The following is a 16,564-nucleotide window of genomic DNA, read 5'->3' on the forward strand; positions in this document are numbered from 1 at the left end:
CAAGCCAAGCAGCGTGTGGCTGGGAGGAGACCCCAGGAGCGGTACCAGTGACAGCGTTCCTCTCTGTGAGTCCGTACCCCTGTACAGTGCAGGGGGCGCGGGGCCGCCCGCAGGTGGTGCCCATCTGACACTGAGGAGCCTGGGCGCTCCTGTAACTATCAGGGGTCCCGGCCAGATTCCAGCTTTGAGGTACGTTCTGGCACCCATTGTGGCTTCAGCTAGATGCAACGTTTTCTTTGATTTTTTTTTTTTTGGCCACGTTGCTGCGGGATGTTAAACGGCAGCTGCGTCCCACCCCAGAAGTGGCCGCATTTTTGTGCTACTCCATCTCCATTCCGCCTCAGCCCACTGTGTGGTGCGGCTCCCTTCTGCCTAGTGCCAGGCTGAGTGCCAGTGTGCAAGTCCTTCTCTTTGCCTCCCCGGTTGGTACTGCCAGGGTGACTCTGAGCTCCAGTGTCTCTCAGTCACTGGGTTGTGGGCAGAGTGTGGGGGGGGTTCACCCACCCCCCACTTGTCTGGATCTGGAAACAAAACTCCCCATCCCTCCTTGGTAGGGTCATGTGCCAGGCTAGTTGGCAACTAGGCTGCAGTGGGGTGACAGGTCTCCCCTGGGGATCAGGGTCATCCCTTCAATTATGCCAACCTGGACCAAGAGCTGCCCACCACCACGCTGCCCACGCTGGGCATTGACTGGCCTCTTGTTCTCCTCTGGCTCAGCAGCCTGCCAGGAGCAGGTGCCTCCTTGCTACACTGAGAGGCCTTTTGCTGCCTACTTCCTGCTCTGGCAGCTGTTCCCTGGGCTGTGGCTCAGCTCCCCAGAGGGGCCCCAGTGTTCCTTTCCCCTGGGAGGATCCAAGCCAGCATGTTTCCAGGGAACTCAATGGGGGGAGGGGGGGGGCACGGGTCTGGCTGTGTTTGTATGTGGCCAGAGACCTACACTAGCTGGCTGTGTGTTCATCTGGGGGGGATGTCTGCCCGGTGTGCTTTGGGCAGGCATTGTGTGTGTCTGTGTGAGTGAGAGCAGGAGTTCTGTGTTTGCCTGTGTGCATATGCTGGGCGTCTGTCTATGCCTGTGTGCGTCTCTGTGCGTGTAGTGTGTGGCTCCGTGGGAGCGTGCGGGGCCTGTTCTGGGTGTGTCTGGGCCCATGTGCGCCACTCGTGTCCGGGGGTGCATGGGGCGGGGAGTTGGGGCTGTGCCTGGCTCTCCAAGTCCCGCACTCTGAGTGCTGCGTCTCCCTGAACAGCGGGCATCCACATCTCCAGATGCACCTGCCTTTCGCCAGGAATGGGAGGTTGTCTCCAGTAGCTCTCGCTCGGGCACTCGGAGAGGCTAGATTGTTCCTCTCCAGCCGACAAAGCCCCACGCTGCTGCCGGCTGAAAGCGTTGGCTGTACGGGACCCTGCCCATGGGGGCTGAATTAACCCCACAGCTGGCCCCGCCATGGCCACATGGCACTTGCTGGTCAAACAGGGCCTGTGTGGTGGAAATCTCCCGGCCCCACCAGTGAATTCACCCCGGCAGGGCTCTGAACACTGGGATGGTCCCCACAAGGAAGCACAAGGCAGCGGAGCAGATACCCTGCAAACCCCTTCCGGTCATTTCATGCCAGGAGAGGAGTGTGTGTGAGTTTGATTTGGGCCTGATTCTGATCTCACGCTGTCTGCTTCGCCGTCCCTCCTGATTTACACTGCTGTGGCTAGCAGCAGGATCAGGCCCTTGTGTCTGAGCCGAGAGTAAACGCCTCTGCGGGTGGCTGCTGCTGTTTATGGTTTCGTGCTAGTTTGCCATAGGACTGGATCATAACAGCTCTTTGATTGGGCCCGTCAATCCAGAGTGCTCCACAAATTCCGTGCACACCGCTGGAATGCAGCCACCGTAATAACACGCAGCTGCGTAATTTAGGTCAGGCCGTGAAGGATCCTGTATCCTCTGGGACCTTTAGGAATGAGTTGGAGGAGAGGAAGCCAAGGAAACTGGCTGTTAAATGTGTCGGTGGGCTCTGAGGCAAAGGCAGTAGCCAGGCCCACAGACTGGATGCATAGCCTGGCTCTACATACAGAGCTGCACCTGCTAAGCTAACACTTTCACTTAAGTTGTAATCAGCCTGTGGAACTCACTGCCACAGGATGATACTGACATCAAGAACTGAGCAAGATTCCAAAAGGCTGTTTATCTGGCTAACAGGACTATCCAGAGTGACCATTGTTAATGCTAACACACTCCTGCTTTGGGGCTCGAACCAACCTCTTGTGTTTAGTGATCAGGGTGAGACCTACTGTGGGGAGCACATCTGCTCCTGTGGGTTCCGACACCTTCCCCTCCAGAGCACCTAGCACTGGCCCCTAGGAGAGCCAGCAGGCCGGACTAGACTGTCCTTGGCCTGACCCAGTTTCTAGGCTCCCAGGGTGGACACCGGCACTTGGATTTAAACCTGTTTGGCTTTAGTGAGCTCAGAAGTGCCAGCTAACCCGACAAAACCGGCTCCAAACCGGTATGGGAGCAAGGCACGGGGGCCTTCTCATCCCAGCTGCCCATTGGGCATGGAGAGTGAACACATGGGGTGGGGGTACCAGTTTAACTCAAAGGGCTTGTAAAGCACGGCACGGAGCCAGGGCCATCCAGGGGCCTATCAGGCTGGGGGAGAGGAGTGAGCTCAGGGCTGGGGAGGCATCAAGGCCGTGGGAATGGGCCCGGAGGGTGCTACCACGGGGCAACAGATCCCAGCTGGGCATGGGTGGGCAAAGGGCTGGAGACTGAGTGGGCCTGCTGTGGGATTTTCTCCTCCCCACGGGTATCACTTCAGTGCTGACCAAGAGGGAAGAGCATCAGCAGCTGACTCCTCGGCTCCCCCTGCGCGGGTCTCCCAGTCGAGTGCCGAGCAGCTCCTGCCCTGCTTAGCTCCAGGGAGCCGCTGAGCGCGCAGCACGCCGTGCTACCGGCAGAGTCGCGCTCAAGCTAGCGAAAGCCCCTTCCTGCTCCGTGCCGAATCAGCCTGCCTCCTGCACAGGTAGCTCTGCCTCCCCCTCGGCATGGGGAGATCCCTCTCTGCCTGACGGAGCCTCTCCCCGGTTCTGTTCTGCTCTCCAGGTGGCTGAAAACCCTGTCATGGCCACCCAGTTCGCCAGGAGGGTGCAGGCCCTGAAGGACAAAGTGCACTTTGGCTCGGTGCTGTTCTCCTGCCATGTCCGCAAGGTGAGGAGCCTGGTGCAGCAGGGCCCCCTGGGGGGCTGGGCCCCCCTCCCTCCTGCCATGGCCTGCACTGTGTGCTGGACACTGCCTGCCTCAGCCCCTCCAGCCTGGGGAGACCCCCTCTCCGCCGGCCCGGAGAATGGCAGGATCCAGCAGGAGTTCTGGGCCCACCTGCATCCATAGTGCTGATGGGCCGTTTCCCCACACACACACACACATGGGGACCCCATTCTGCCTGGTCCTCAGCACCCTTGTTTCTCCAAGCAGCCAGGGGTGAGGAAGGTTTGGGATCGGGTGTCCGTGAGAGTGGAGCACTGAGTGGCTGCTCCTGGGAGGGTAGGAGGGAGCCCCCCTCCCCAGCAGGGTTGGGGCACATGGGAGCGGGCAGGGAGCTGGGGACCCCTGGGCAAAGTCCTGCCTGCAGGCTGGCCTGGCTGCCTGCCTCTTACTCAGGGCCCTGGCTGTGTTTCTCCCCCAACTCCAGGTAACTTTGTCTCCCCTGCCATGCAGATCAACCGCTTTAACAAGAGCAGGGACCGGGCCATTCTCGTCACGGACCAGCACCTCTACAAGCTGGAGCCCAAGAAGGAGTACAAGGTGATGCGGACCCTGCCTCTGAGCATGGTGAGTGCCCCATGAGCTGGGCCAGGGGGTGCCGTAACCCTCAGGGACTGGTCCGATGCAAGGGGCTGCTCTGACAGCAAGGCCCCTGTCTGCATAGCGGGGACAGCAGGGCAAGGGTCCCTGATACAGCCCACAGCTGTGCCCTGCCGGGACCCCTGCCAGGCCGAGAGGGGAGCTGAGCCTCCGTGACCCACTCAGTCCTGGGGCTCTCTGCCAAGGCTGCCGGCCAGGGGACAGGGAGTGTCTCACAGGCGTGGACACTTGAATGTGGAAACAAGAACAATGGGATCTTTATGTCAGTCATGCAAGGGAGAAGACAGCAGTAGCAGGGGGTGCCCATGGGATTTCCCCCCAAGGAAGGCATGGATGACGCTGGGAGAGCATGGGGTCTGTTATACCAGCACACAGCTCGTGGGGCGGCTTGAGCCCTCCCATCTCCTCTGGTGGATCATCAGCAGGCTGGGTACCACGGCCAGCAGCCCTGATCGAAGCCAAGTGGGCACAGCAGAGATGGAGAAGACCAGGCTCAGCTGCTCTGTCCCCCTTCCAGTGCTGGCTGGGGGCAGTAGTGGGATTTCTTGAGACTCCTGAACCCCAGTGCAGACAAGCAGGGTGGTTAGGGGCAGCGTTGCTGGAAGTTGATCCCGAAGCAGCTGGAAAATGTCCTTTCATGGGGAAAACCAAGACCTGGGTAATGAGGCAGAATCCCAAATGCCCTTCCCAAGATATTCAGCACAGCATCTCTGAAGGTCCTTTTCTTCAGAGTCCATGTCCCGCCTGACTGCGATCCCATAACACCCCGGTGCTCTTCTAAGGAGCGCTGAACAGAGCAGCAAGCTGAGATGCAGTGACTTGCCCACAGAGCCAGGAACTAAACCCAGGACTCCCAATGCCTCATCCTCTGCTCTAACCATTAGCTGCTGCTCCTTCCCGCAGCCACCTCTGTGGTGTTACAGTGAATAGCACTGAGGGGCAGAGGGCACCATGCTACTACAGCATTAAACCTGGACAGGACGCAGCAGCAACAGCGTCACCACCCCAAACGGTCAAAAATCACGAGACAGGCGTCAAACACCTGCCTTGCTCTGCAGCTTGGGGCATGGGTCGCTTGGCAGGATCATCTAGGCATCGCTCACCAAATCAATTCCCTGCCATCGCAGGGACCTCAGCCCCTCCTCTTCTCTGCATAATCACATGACTCTGGGAGCTGGGGATTTATAGAAACACCAGGTACCGCAAAGTTAATGATAAAGGCACAAGAGCTGGCAATGCTGGGGCAGGGAATAGTCCTGAACTTGCAGGGAGACTGGTTAGATCGCCTGGGCCTTTTCTATCCTTAACTCCTGTGCCCTGGAGGAAATTCCCCTCTCTGTGGCGCTCCGGGAAAGCAGCTGGTGCCGCGCAGGGGGCAGATCTGAGGGGAGATGCCTAGTCTCTGGGCATGATGGACCCCTTGGCCCATGGCAGTGAGGAACATGTGATCTGGCGGGGATGACATCACCCGGACCCGCCACATCTCCTCCCGTCAGCCAATCAGAATACAGAATCATCTCCGTGCTGAACAAACACTAGCCAATTTGCCATCTCATTGGCTGATGTGGCGTCTGGTTGTGGGTGGGCTTAGAAAATGAAAGACCAATAGCAATAGACCGTAGACGCCCAGCTACCGCCCTGCCTTTTGCCCCCTGGTGGCCATGTGGGGAATCGCACCCTGCCTCAGCTAGGGGGCCTGGCGTGTCACTAACCCGGAGTGTGTTTGTGCTGTACAGGTGACGGGGGTGAGCGTGACCAGCTGCCAAGACCAGCTGGTGGTGTTTCACACCCAGACCCACGACGACCTGGTCATCTGCTTCCATAAGATGCAGCCGGAAGAGGACAACCGAGTTGGGGAGCTGGTGGGGGTGCTGGTGGACCACTTCAAAACGTGAGTGATGGCATTGGTGCAAGACACAAGAAGGGACGGGGCAAGGGGTCCGGGCACAGCTAGGTCAGGGTGTGGATGGGAAAACCATGGTGGTGCTGGTGTTCTTCCCTGGGAGTCAGAGATGAACCCAAGGCTTTGGCATGGTGCTGAGGGAGGTGCTGTCCTGCAGATCGGCTGTAAAGTGCGACCTTGACTGTTTGCGACCATTACAGATCTTGTGGTGTTTTAGGGCTCTGTCCCCCACAGTCCAGCCAAATAATTACATTTCCCTTGAGGTATCATCTGAATGCTATAGTCCAGATTTTCTCTCCTAAACTCCAGTGTAGCTGTTACTGTGTGCTGTTGAGCAGCTGCTGTGTTCCACCCCAGAGGTGGCAGCATTTCAGCTCTGAGTGGAGTGGCATGACTCCAGTTTTGGGGCGTAGCCCTTGCAGAGGATAACGGCAGCTAGGGCAGGGGTTAGTACTTGGTTCAGCCCTGAAGAAGCCTGCAGTTGATAGCAGCTTCCCTTGGAAGAAGGAACTGATCAGCCTGAGCCTCTTCCCGAGTACTAAGGGCCTGCACGAGACAGTGGTGGGTCAGGGGGGCTGTTCCTGTGGCATCTTTCTTGATGGGCTGGGTGACAGGAGCTCTGGCCCAACTGGCCCGTTCAGACTCTGGCTCCCCAGACAAAGGCCACCAGACAACTATCAACTGGTCACTGTCACTAGGCGGCTCGAGGTGACCGGCTGTGGCTAGTGGATTGAGCCACGCCTGCGAATTATCCGGCTATGGTGGCTCAGCGGTTAAGGTGTTGGGCTTGAAATCCACCAGGGCTCCCCCCCCACGCATTCAAACCCTGCTCCTAGTGGGTTGAGCCTGTATTATAAAGGCTGTCAGAGGAGAAGATCCCAACAGTCCCTTCTGGCTTTGTAGTCTACGACCCGCTCTCAGACACCGGCGGCGCCTGGGATGGATTCAACCCCACAAACAGGAGTCGAAAGGCTCCACGGCCCATTACCACCCGTACAAGAGGGAGTGTGTCTGCACTGGCAGGGAGAGGAGCCTGTGCCAATCTGGAGAAGCTGCATTGGCAGGGATGCTGGGTATTGATCCTGGGCAGTGGAGAGCTGAGGATGCTGCTGGCGCTGGTTCCTGGCTGGGGGCAGGCGGGGGGCGTGCAGGCCAAGAAAGAACCAGCCGTGCGGCCGGGAAGGCTCGTTCGCAGCCTAATCTCCTAATCAGGCATTGTGCAAAGGCACGCGGGCCCATTGCAGCCTCCAGCTGTCACGGCAGCAAGCCTCAAGGCCAGGGGCGCCTGCCCACGAGCTCCCATCTGGGGTGGGGGGTTGGGCCGGATTAGAGAGTTCTTCCTGACCCTGCTGCTCCCCCTGCCACTGTGATGCAAAGCAGGTGTGGGAGCTGGCTGGGAGGGGGCTGAGCCCAGATCTGGGGGCATGAAGCCAGCTCCAGAGCTCCCAGGCTCGGCAGGTTACAGCCAGGGGTGCTAGCGAGCCTTCGCCAAGGCTGGGGGCTGCTCCCCGCCCTGGCCTCCAGGGAACACAAGGGCCCGAGCGTGGAGAGTGGGTCTCCACAAGCGGGTGCGTTTGTGTGGCCATGCTGCAGAGCGGCTGGGTGAGGGTGTGCACCGGGGCGGGGACAGAACACAGCCATGTGTGGGTGGGGGAGGGCAGGGGTGTGTAGGTGTGTACATGCCTGGGGAGGTCGTGAGAGGAAGCTCGCCCCCTTTGTGCGGCACACCCCAGCTGAGCTGAGTGAGGAGCCCAGGGGCAGGCAGGGGCTTTGGATCTGGTTCGCCCTTTGCCCAGTACTGGCAGGGCAACGTTCTGTGCCCGGTGCCACGGACAGGGGCTTTGTGTCGCTGCAAAAGAGGTCGGTAGCATGCGTGGGGGCCGGGCCGTGGGGCGGAGGCGGGAGAGGGCGCAGCGTGTGCAGGTGAGGGCAGCACGGTGCCTGCTGCAGGGCGAGCCTGGTGGACAGGGCACTGCTGACCCCCACAGGGCTGGCTCTGCGCCGGCAGTCCCTGCGGAGCAGCAGGTGCCAGATGGATGTCTGTCTGCCGGAGCCCCTGAAGGATTGACCGAGGGAGGAGAGAGGGATCTGGGGCGAGCCGGCGCCATCTGCTCTCGGCAGCTGCTGGCACAGGTCTGCCCAGACGCAGGGAAGAAAAGAGCTGGGGATGGGGGGGAGAGAGGCTGTACGCTGGCCCCCCCTCTTCCCGGAGCACTGTCACAAAGTGGATTGTAGGGCATTACCGCCCCACACATGAGCCCCCAGATGGTAACGCCCCTCCCAGGGTGGGGCCCTCTTAAAGGGCCAGCGACCGCCCTTTGCGGGGAGATAGACACAGACGGGTCAGAATGACGGATGCTGTCGAACTCGCACGGACGCAGACAGACTGACGTAGTGTGAGCAGGGCAGATCCCCAGCCCGCCCCTGCCCCACTCCCAGAGCACCCAGCCGCTCCCTCTCCCTCCCCGGCTCGGTTGGTGCAGGTTGGGACAGACGTGTGCCCAGGATTGGGCTGCCCCGCCCCGCCGGAACTCAGCTCTTGCCCATCGCACCCCCCTTACACGCCCTGTAACCCAGAGACCTTCCTGGAGCAGCTGGCCCAGGAGCCAGTGGCTTTTCTGGTCCCTGGGTGTGAGTTCCACCGCAGGCCCAGTTGGCCCCGTCCAGAGCGATGTGGCATGGCACACTGGAGAGCGGGCATGAGTCTGCCCCCACGGCAGGGCTGGGAGAAGGGGAAAGTTCCCCACACGTGCATGTGTACACACACATACATGCACACGCGTACACGCACGCACACAGCTCACTGGCAGCTCCCAGTGAGCCGAGCTGTCATTGGGTGGGTCAAGAGCTCAGCCGGTAACATGCTGGCGGAGACCAGGGGACCCCCAGCCTGGTTTCTGTGCTGGAACTGGTGGGGCCTTCACCCAGGAGCTGGCCTCCGGGCAGGGATCTGTCAGCTCCCTGGGGCGCTGGGGCCTTGGGGAAGGGCAGGCAGGGCTGGGCAGAGCTGGGGGTTCCTCCTGGGAAGCCTTGTGCTCTGGGATCAGCTGGTGGCTGAGGAGCTGGCCGTGGTGCTGAAGGGTGGCAGCAGGGAATTGTAGCTGCCTTGGCACAGACTTGTCCCGGGTGTGCCCCCTTAGAGCCAGCAGGTCGATGTGGTCCAGAGGGACCAGCAGCAGGGCATGGAAATGTCACACTGGCCCCGGCTAGCCCATGTGCGTGGGGTCCACGGCTGGACTATTCCCTACAGCCCCGCTCTGTCGAAGGTGCTTCCACCCCTTTGGAGAGCCCATTCCCCAGGCTGAGGTCTCCCTCCCTGGCTTACCTCCTCTCCAGTCTGAAGTGCCTCTCTCACTCCCCCCTTGCCCCTCCCTGCATGATCCCCCTCCTGCCTGGGGCTTTACAGGATGGATGGACAGACGGTGGGATGGATGACAGGGCACCAGGCTTGGAGCTGGGACCATAGACTTGGCCAAGTCACTTAATTTACAGACCTCCATTCCCTCCCTCTTTGTGAACGGCTTTGAGATCCCCAGAAGAAAGGGACTGTGTACGTTCTTACCATGACTGTGCCTGGCTAGCAGTGGGAGGGTTGCCCCTGAACGAAGCATCCTTCCTCCTAATCCCAGTTTGGGGGGAGAATGGCTAAATATTTGCCTTGTCTCCCAAGAAAACGGGATGCTCTGAAGACTGCAGTGGCTAAACCACCCCCTGCCAGTGTGGGGTGAGTGTAGGACTGGGAGCCGGGGTTGTCTGGCTTCTGTCCCCAGCTCTGACACCTATTCTCCTCTGTAGCTTTGGACCAGCCATTTTAATTGCTTGGTGCCTCAGTTTCTCCATCTGTGAAATGGGAATGTAGCTAGTTGTTGTTTATAGCATCACCATAGGAGGGGCCTGTTAGACCCTCCAGGCCATGCCCAGGAGTCCAGTGCAGGACTGTGCCCTACAGGACAGTCTAGGGTTATGGGTCCCAGGGTTATTCTTCCCTCCAGTCCCTTCCACAGTCTGAGCAATCTCAGGCCATGTGCCCAGTGGGATTTTAGCCACTGGTGCCAGCCTCTAGGGAAGGCGCTATGCACACTGGTGTAGCTAACCCCAGAGCGGCACTAGTGCAAATCAAACGGGGCATGTGTTCATCATGTCAACACGAGGGGTTTTCACCAGAGCAGCCACACCACCGGCTTCGGTCCCAGCCCAGCCAAGGCCTCAAGGTTGGCGGAATGTGAAGCATCCTTGGTGATCTCTGCTCCCGGGCAGGGAACTCTCATTCTACCACAGCCCCTGCCTGGCTGCATGTGTGGTGCTGGGGGGGGGGGGTTAGGAAATAACTGTCCAACTGGACTGACATTGCACTAGGCTCCCCATAGACGGGGGGGTGCAGAGCCAGATCTTTCCCCAGGCCCCAGTATTCCCCTTCCCCCGCCCCGAGAAGGTGGCTGCCCCTTTAAGAATCCCCACAGCTGCTCCGCTCCTGGCTCTCATTTGCATTTCAGTCCTGGCTTTCTTTTGTCCTGTCTTAATAGCTACCTAGCAGCCTTCCCTGCTCAATGCAACGGGCTGATCCTGCCCCACGCTCATGTCTTCTTAACCCAGCGACAGCTGCTGCTCCATTCACTGCCCCTCCCACCCCAGACACAGGCACACACAGAATTGCCGTGTGTCCCATAATAATCCTCGCCGTCGGTATACGAGTGTCCCACTGCCTCCCGTCTCTTTGGATCCCCACTGCAGCTCCCGCTGGAGTTCAATCCCTCCACAAGGGCTCCCTCCCTGATGGGCATAATTAGTAATGCCCTGCTCAGATCTCAAAGCGCTGCTCAAATGAGGGCAGTGTCATTAAACCCATTTTGCAGGTGGGGAAATTGAGGCACAGAGGGGCTGTGATTTGTCCAGGGTCATCCAGCAGGCCAGCGGCCGAACCAGGGTTTGACCATAGGTCTCCTAAATCCCAGCCCCATGCTCCAGCCACTATGCCACACTCCTTTAGGCCTTCAGGTCCGATGACAGAACAAGGCCCCTTCAAGCTGGGCATGACTATTGGGCTGGAAGTTAAAGCTCCCATGGCCCTTTTATTCTGAGTGTTGGAGACAGTGTCAGGACTCCTGGGTTCTCTTCCTGGCCCTGCCTCTGACTTGCTGTCTGAAATGAGCACCGTGCTACTAGCCACCCCACTGACTAGCCACAAGACCTCACATGCCTCTACCATGCAGGCAGAGGAAGGCCCTGGCCCTTTGCAGCTGAGTTGGGGTTTGCCCCAGCGCCCTTGGCTCAAAGTGCCCGCTCCCAGCTGTCGTGCAGCATGCTCTATTGCTTGCTTGTCATCCTCCACCCCAGAGGTGGCTGCATTTCAGCCTCGTATACCCGTCTGTAAAGCACCCTGGGATTAAAGGGGCTATGGAGACACAAGCTACTACTCTTATTATCTTCTCTTTGTAACTGGTTTCCCTCCCCCACTGCCCCTCACCCAACCCACTGGCCCCTAGGTGCTCACAGGAGGACAGCCCCAGCAGCGTCCATCACCCGCTCTCCTCGCTGGATGTCTGGGAGACGGAGCACAGGGAATTCGCACCTCCCAGCTCCACCAGATTTATAGCTGGGGAGTGCTTGAGCCCTGAGCATCCTCAGCCGGTTTTATTCCAACCCCGAGCCAAGACATTTAGCCATAAACAACATGCTGGGCTTCCAGGCCTGCTGGCTCCCAGAGCACTGCAGGGCCCAAGCCAGCCAGTCCCAGAGGGAAGCAAACTCCGGTGTGACGGCAGGGCACTCGGCTGGGGTGGGGGAACTGCGGCCTTCTGTCACTGCGGGGAACCCTGCAAAGCTAGATGGGTCAGAGAAACAGCCCCTTCCAGAGTGCTCTCACCCGTCTCCATGCGTCTCCCCACACACTCTGTGATTAGCACTAGCCCGCTGTAGGTGTCTGCCCCAGGCCGGGCTCCCCTGATCCGCACCCCACAGCAGTGCCAACTCGGGCTGGTTCCAGGCCAGGTCGCCATTACAGACGCCAGCAACCCCACCGTAAGGCCAAGGCAGGGTCCCCCAGGGAGCAGTGCCCAGCATGGCAGGATCCGTAAACTCTGCAGGGCGGGGGAGTGCAGGGGGCAGCAGTGTGGCGCTAGCATCCTTGCTGAGATGATTTTGGCCTGGTGGCTGGGAGTCCGTGTGGCTGCTGCCTGAAATGATGAGCAGCTTGCTCTGAGGAGCTCACTAACCGACCTGCAAACCCCGGCACGCTTTCCCTGGTGCTGCCAGTGTCACAAGCCTCCGTCTGGCCCTCAGGCGGCAGAGCATGCTTGCTGCTGTCCTGGCTGGCTGGAGAACTCACGCGGCGCATTCCTCTAGCTCGGGGGTTCTCAAACTTCGCTGCATCGCAACCCCCTTCTGACAACAAAGTTATCACATGACTCTGGTGGGGGTGGGCAGAGCCCGAGCCCCGCTGCCCCCAGTGAGGGGAGAGGGGGCCGCAGCCCGAGCCCCGCCACCTCGGGTAGGGGTGGAGTTGGGGCTTCACCCTCAGCCCTGGGTGCCTGCAAGTCTAATGCTGGGCCTAGCGACCCCATTCAAATGGGGTCATGACCCACTTCGGAGTCCGGACCCACAGTCTGAGAAACGCAGCTCCTCCCATCCGAAGATTGCAGAGCACTGTATGGCGCCCCAGCTAAGCCTCAGTGCACCTCTGTGAGGGCAGGTCTCAGGCTCCCCTTTGAGCAGATGGGGAAACTGAGGCAGGGAGCAGCCAAGTGGCTTGCCCAAAGCTCCAGATCATGTTGATAGCAGAGTTGGGAACAGAACCCAGGGCCCTGTATCCCAGTCCACTGGCTCCCCGTATCTGGCCTGTACCAGCCATCACCTCCCGGCCACACACTCTCTGCTCTGCGTGGTACAGCCCCCACATGCCGGAGATGTTCCACAGCAAGGAGGGTATTTCCCAGAGGCCAGAGGCCACGGGGATCGCTTGCTCACCCAGCACTGCACCCCAGCCCCATGTTGGCCTTGGGGTCTCCCGGGAGGCCCGAGCCCAGGATTCTCAACCTGGGGTCGTGAACAGGTTTCAGGTTTCCCACCGCGGTGAATGTGGGATCCTGGTACAGAAATGGCTGAGAAGCACTTCGGGTGCTCGGTGCATCGGGGCTCAACGGCTTTGCACCCCGCAGGGCAGGGAAGAGGAACCTGTCAGAGCAGAATGTGGCTGCAGCGAGATCCAGCCGGGTGGGCCAGACTGGCACCCTGCACACTCAGCAGAAGGAGCCTAGCTGGTGTCCCACTTTGCAGATGGCTCTGAGCCCAGCGATGGTTGCTAGGTAACTGCAGGAAAGCTCATTAACAGCTGAGACTAACTAATGAGCTGGGGAAGAAAAAAGCAGGGAGAGCGGGAGGGTGTCAAGGTGAGAGGAGAGGGGAGAACGCCACGGGTGGCACTGCCAGCTTGGCCCAGTTTGCAGCCCAGCACAGGAGCCGCTCTCCCAGCTTGGCGCTGTCACTCGCGGGGTGCAGGGAAACGCCACTGGGGACGCAGGAGTAAAGAGGCTTCAGAGGCCATCGTGATGGGCACAGCCAGACTGCCCAGGCGAGCCAGAGGCTCAGGGCGGAGTCAGGCAGGTCCCAGCCCAGGTTGGCAACCTGGCAGCAAGGCCAAGGGCTCACCCAGGAAGCCTGTGCTCCCCTTCCACCTGGTCATGGTGTGCCCCCCTCCAGGGGTTCACCTGTTGCTGGCTGCAGAGGTGGGGGCTGGTGCCATCAGCACTGGCTGGGAAGAGCCCTGAGAAGCCCCGAGCCTGTCTCCTGCTGGGATGCCACTAGCTGGAAGGCAGGGGCGGGGGAGCAGGCAGACAAGCTGTGAGGCACAGGCTGGCTGTTGCAGGGACCGTGTTTGTGTGGCAACTTGGCAGAGCCGGGCATTGCACCTGCTGCCGCTGCACCCCTCCTCTGCCATGGGCCCCGGCGTTGGTTCTGGGGCCCGCTCCAGGTCCCACCGCCGGGAGCTTTCAAGGGCAGCGGGATCAGACCTGGCTCTGACCTGTGATGATATCAGCGTGGAGCTCTGGGAACAGGGGGCCCCCAGGGCTGGGGGTGGCAGGGAGCCTTCCCTGAGGCTGTGAGTGGCCAAGGTGTGGCGCTGGGGACCTGGCTCCTTGGCCCCCTTGCATCCAGCTCCAGCCAGCGCTGCACCAAGAGGCTGGAAGGGATTCAGAGAAATGCAACGAACCCGCTCAAGGGACCGAGCTAGATGGCCCAAACCCATGGCAGGTGTAATCCAGAGTTCACCAGGGCTGGCGGTGCAGCAGGAGGAGATGATGCTCATTCCTGAGGGGGGAGGGGAAGTGGCTTGATCCAGTGGGGTAGATCGGGGGAACCGGCGGGAGCCACATTCACGCTGAATCAGGCCAGGCCCTGGCGGTCCTGCATTGCCCTCAGGAGACCGTCTGGGTGGACGTACCTGGGGTGTTTCGCTGTCTGGTGCAGACGTGTCCCAGACGGCTCCCGTCTGTGCCCATTGCGAGCCCTGCCACCCGGCCAGGCCTCCGTCCATCGCGGCGGCGGTCTAGGAGTGCCGCCGGCAGCGCCGGGGCTCCTGGCTGAGCGGTTGCAGGGTGACAGCGGCACGGGCATTGATGCCAAGTGCAGCGATGCTGACGCAGTCTGTTCCTGTTCCTGGCCCCGTCCCCAGTCGCTGCCACTTTTGATTTCCACACTTGTCTGAGTGTCGATAGCCCTCTTGGCAGGAGATGCAGCACCTCCAGTGGAGGAGATTTCTATCCCCTCGTCCTGCCTCTGGCGGGGCCAGAACTTCATACCTCTGAGGGAGTTTCTGCCTAACCCCAGCCAGTTAGTGCTTGGCTTGCCCTGAAGCAGGAGGGTCAATATCCCTTGTAATCAGTCTCATTGACTTGTGAATGCTCTTATTACCCATATAAACGGCCAGCCCTTGTATGGGTGCTGCTACATTCTTGGCCTGGAAGGTGTCTTGTGGCAGAGAGTTCCATAGGACAATGGTGGGTACACAGGGCAGCGTCTGGACAGTACAAAGCGCTATGGAAACAGGATCAGTGACCCCCGGAGGGATCCAGTGAGCCAACCTGTTAGTTGGACTGGGACCCTGCTTATAGCCGCCAAGTAACTTCTGTGGACTCATTGTGGAAGGCACAGCTCCCGAACTCAGCCAGGCGCGAGAGAGGTGGGCATGGCCTAGAGGGCTCTGCGGTAGAGAGTGGGGGGTCCTGCCGGGAACGGCCAGGCATGGGGGCAAAGCTCAGGGAGAGATGGTTCTGACCTCTACAAAGGGGCTACGTCTGACTCTGGCTGGCTTCCTCGTGTCAGGGAAAGAAAGGCAAAGGGAGACCATACGATGCATAGGAGTCTGCCGGGGGCATTTTGCAGCTATGCCACCATGCGGCGCTGTTGCATGAGAACCCTAAGGGCAGTATGCTGTGATCCCATGGGGAGGATGCCCCCCACCCTAGTGATTCCTTCCCATAGGCCTTGGAGCTGTAAGGTGACCAGCCCATCATGGGCCCCCCATTGCTGAAGGGTGGTATACCTGCAGGCCAGATGCCTGGCCTGCTGTGGGGCTCGTTCCCCTGAGCCTGCGGATTGGTGCCATGGATGGGGTTCAGGATCTCGGCTCTGATGCCAATCTCTCTGCTAGACATTGATACCTCGGTGGGGATTGGAGCTCAGAGCTTGTGCCCAGGGTGCACTTCCTCAGTGGGAGGTCAGCACCTGGGGCCTGTCCCATCAGTGGAGACCAGTTTCTCTTCTTTGCCTGGAGCCAGGTCCCCATCCCCTTTTCCAGACCATGTCCTCGGCCCCAGGCCCAGCCTGGTCCACTCTCTGTGGCAATTGCCCTGCGTCTCTCGGCTCCGGCGAGTGGGGTTCGGACATGGCAACAGGGGCCAGGCATCTGTGCAGAGCCGGCTGGCTGCTGCTCGGCATCCTCAGAGCTGCTGATGCCCGCACGCTGCACTCTTGGGCACGGATCAAGGACAGGCAGGGGTCAGGGACGGGCATGTCTGTGCGAGGGTGAAGGGCGAATCCCAGCCCCCTGGGCAGAGCGGGCAGGGGCGCGAGGCTCCCTCGTCGCAGATAATCACTTCCACAGGGCTGCTTTGCCCCAGATCTGTCTGGCTTTTATTAATATTTTACCGCAGTGCGAGTGGTGCTGACGCAGACCGAGCCAGAGTGATGATTTATTCCTGGCTGGGCTGTGAGCACGACCCTCCAGCATTTCCAGAGAGCGAGGGGGAAATCACACTGCCCCAGCCCTAGGGCCGGCGCAGGGAGGGGACAGCCAGCCTGCATCTCCCCTATTCAGGGGCTGATGTGACCCCCCAGTGTACGTGCTGCCCTAGCCCCTCTAGGGCTTGCGTCAGGGGGAATTGGCGGGGCAGCCCTGGTCAGGCCCCCCCCCCAGGGTCTGATGCTGGCCCTGTGGGGATTGGAGGCAGAGGGCAACCGTGCCTCGGGTGCCAAGTGTTGGTAAGGAATCCGTGAGCACAGCCCGTACAGAAACAGCCCCCGCACCTGTCCACTCGGCAACGCACACACAGACAGCCCCTGGGAGAGGACATGGGGCCGTCTGCTCCGACAGCACAGGTCTCTGCCGCAGGAGCTAGGGGAGAGAATCTCCCTCAGCTGCTGCGAGTGGTAAGGCTGTTTTCCCCTTTGCGGGATGGCCTCTAGGGGGCAACAAACGCCTTCCCCCGTCTCTCGCACACACAGACACATTGCAGTCACGGATGCCTAGGGGCACGAGAGCGGGCAAACCCCAACTTGGTCATCCCTCAGCCAGCAAGCTAGCAGAGGACACCACTGCT

The 16,564-nt window shown here is 60.3% G+C and overlaps 1 protein-coding gene across 1 annotated transcript in view; it reads left to right on the forward strand.

Annotated features, from left to right (window-relative positions):
- The window catches only part of MYO1G (myosin IG), a 62,918-nt gene that overhangs the window by 33,802 nt on the left and 12,552 nt on the right, over positions 1 to 16,564 (forward strand). The window contains exons 20-22 of the mRNA XM_073334895.1: positions 3,089 to 3,193; positions 3,701 to 3,814; positions 5,584 to 5,738. Coding sequence (XP_073190996.1) covers positions 3,089 to 3,193; positions 3,701 to 3,814; positions 5,584 to 5,738 — 374 coding nt within the window. The remainder of the gene's footprint in view (positions 1 to 3,088; positions 3,194 to 3,700; positions 3,815 to 5,583; positions 5,739 to 16,564) is intronic.

Source organism: Lepidochelys kempii, chromosome 2, assembly GCF_965140265.1.
Source record: "Lepidochelys kempii isolate rLepKem1 chromosome 2, rLepKem1.hap2, whole genome shotgun sequence".
In the NCBI taxonomy this organism is placed as follows: Eukaryota; Metazoa; Chordata; order Testudines; family Cheloniidae; genus Lepidochelys; species Lepidochelys kempii.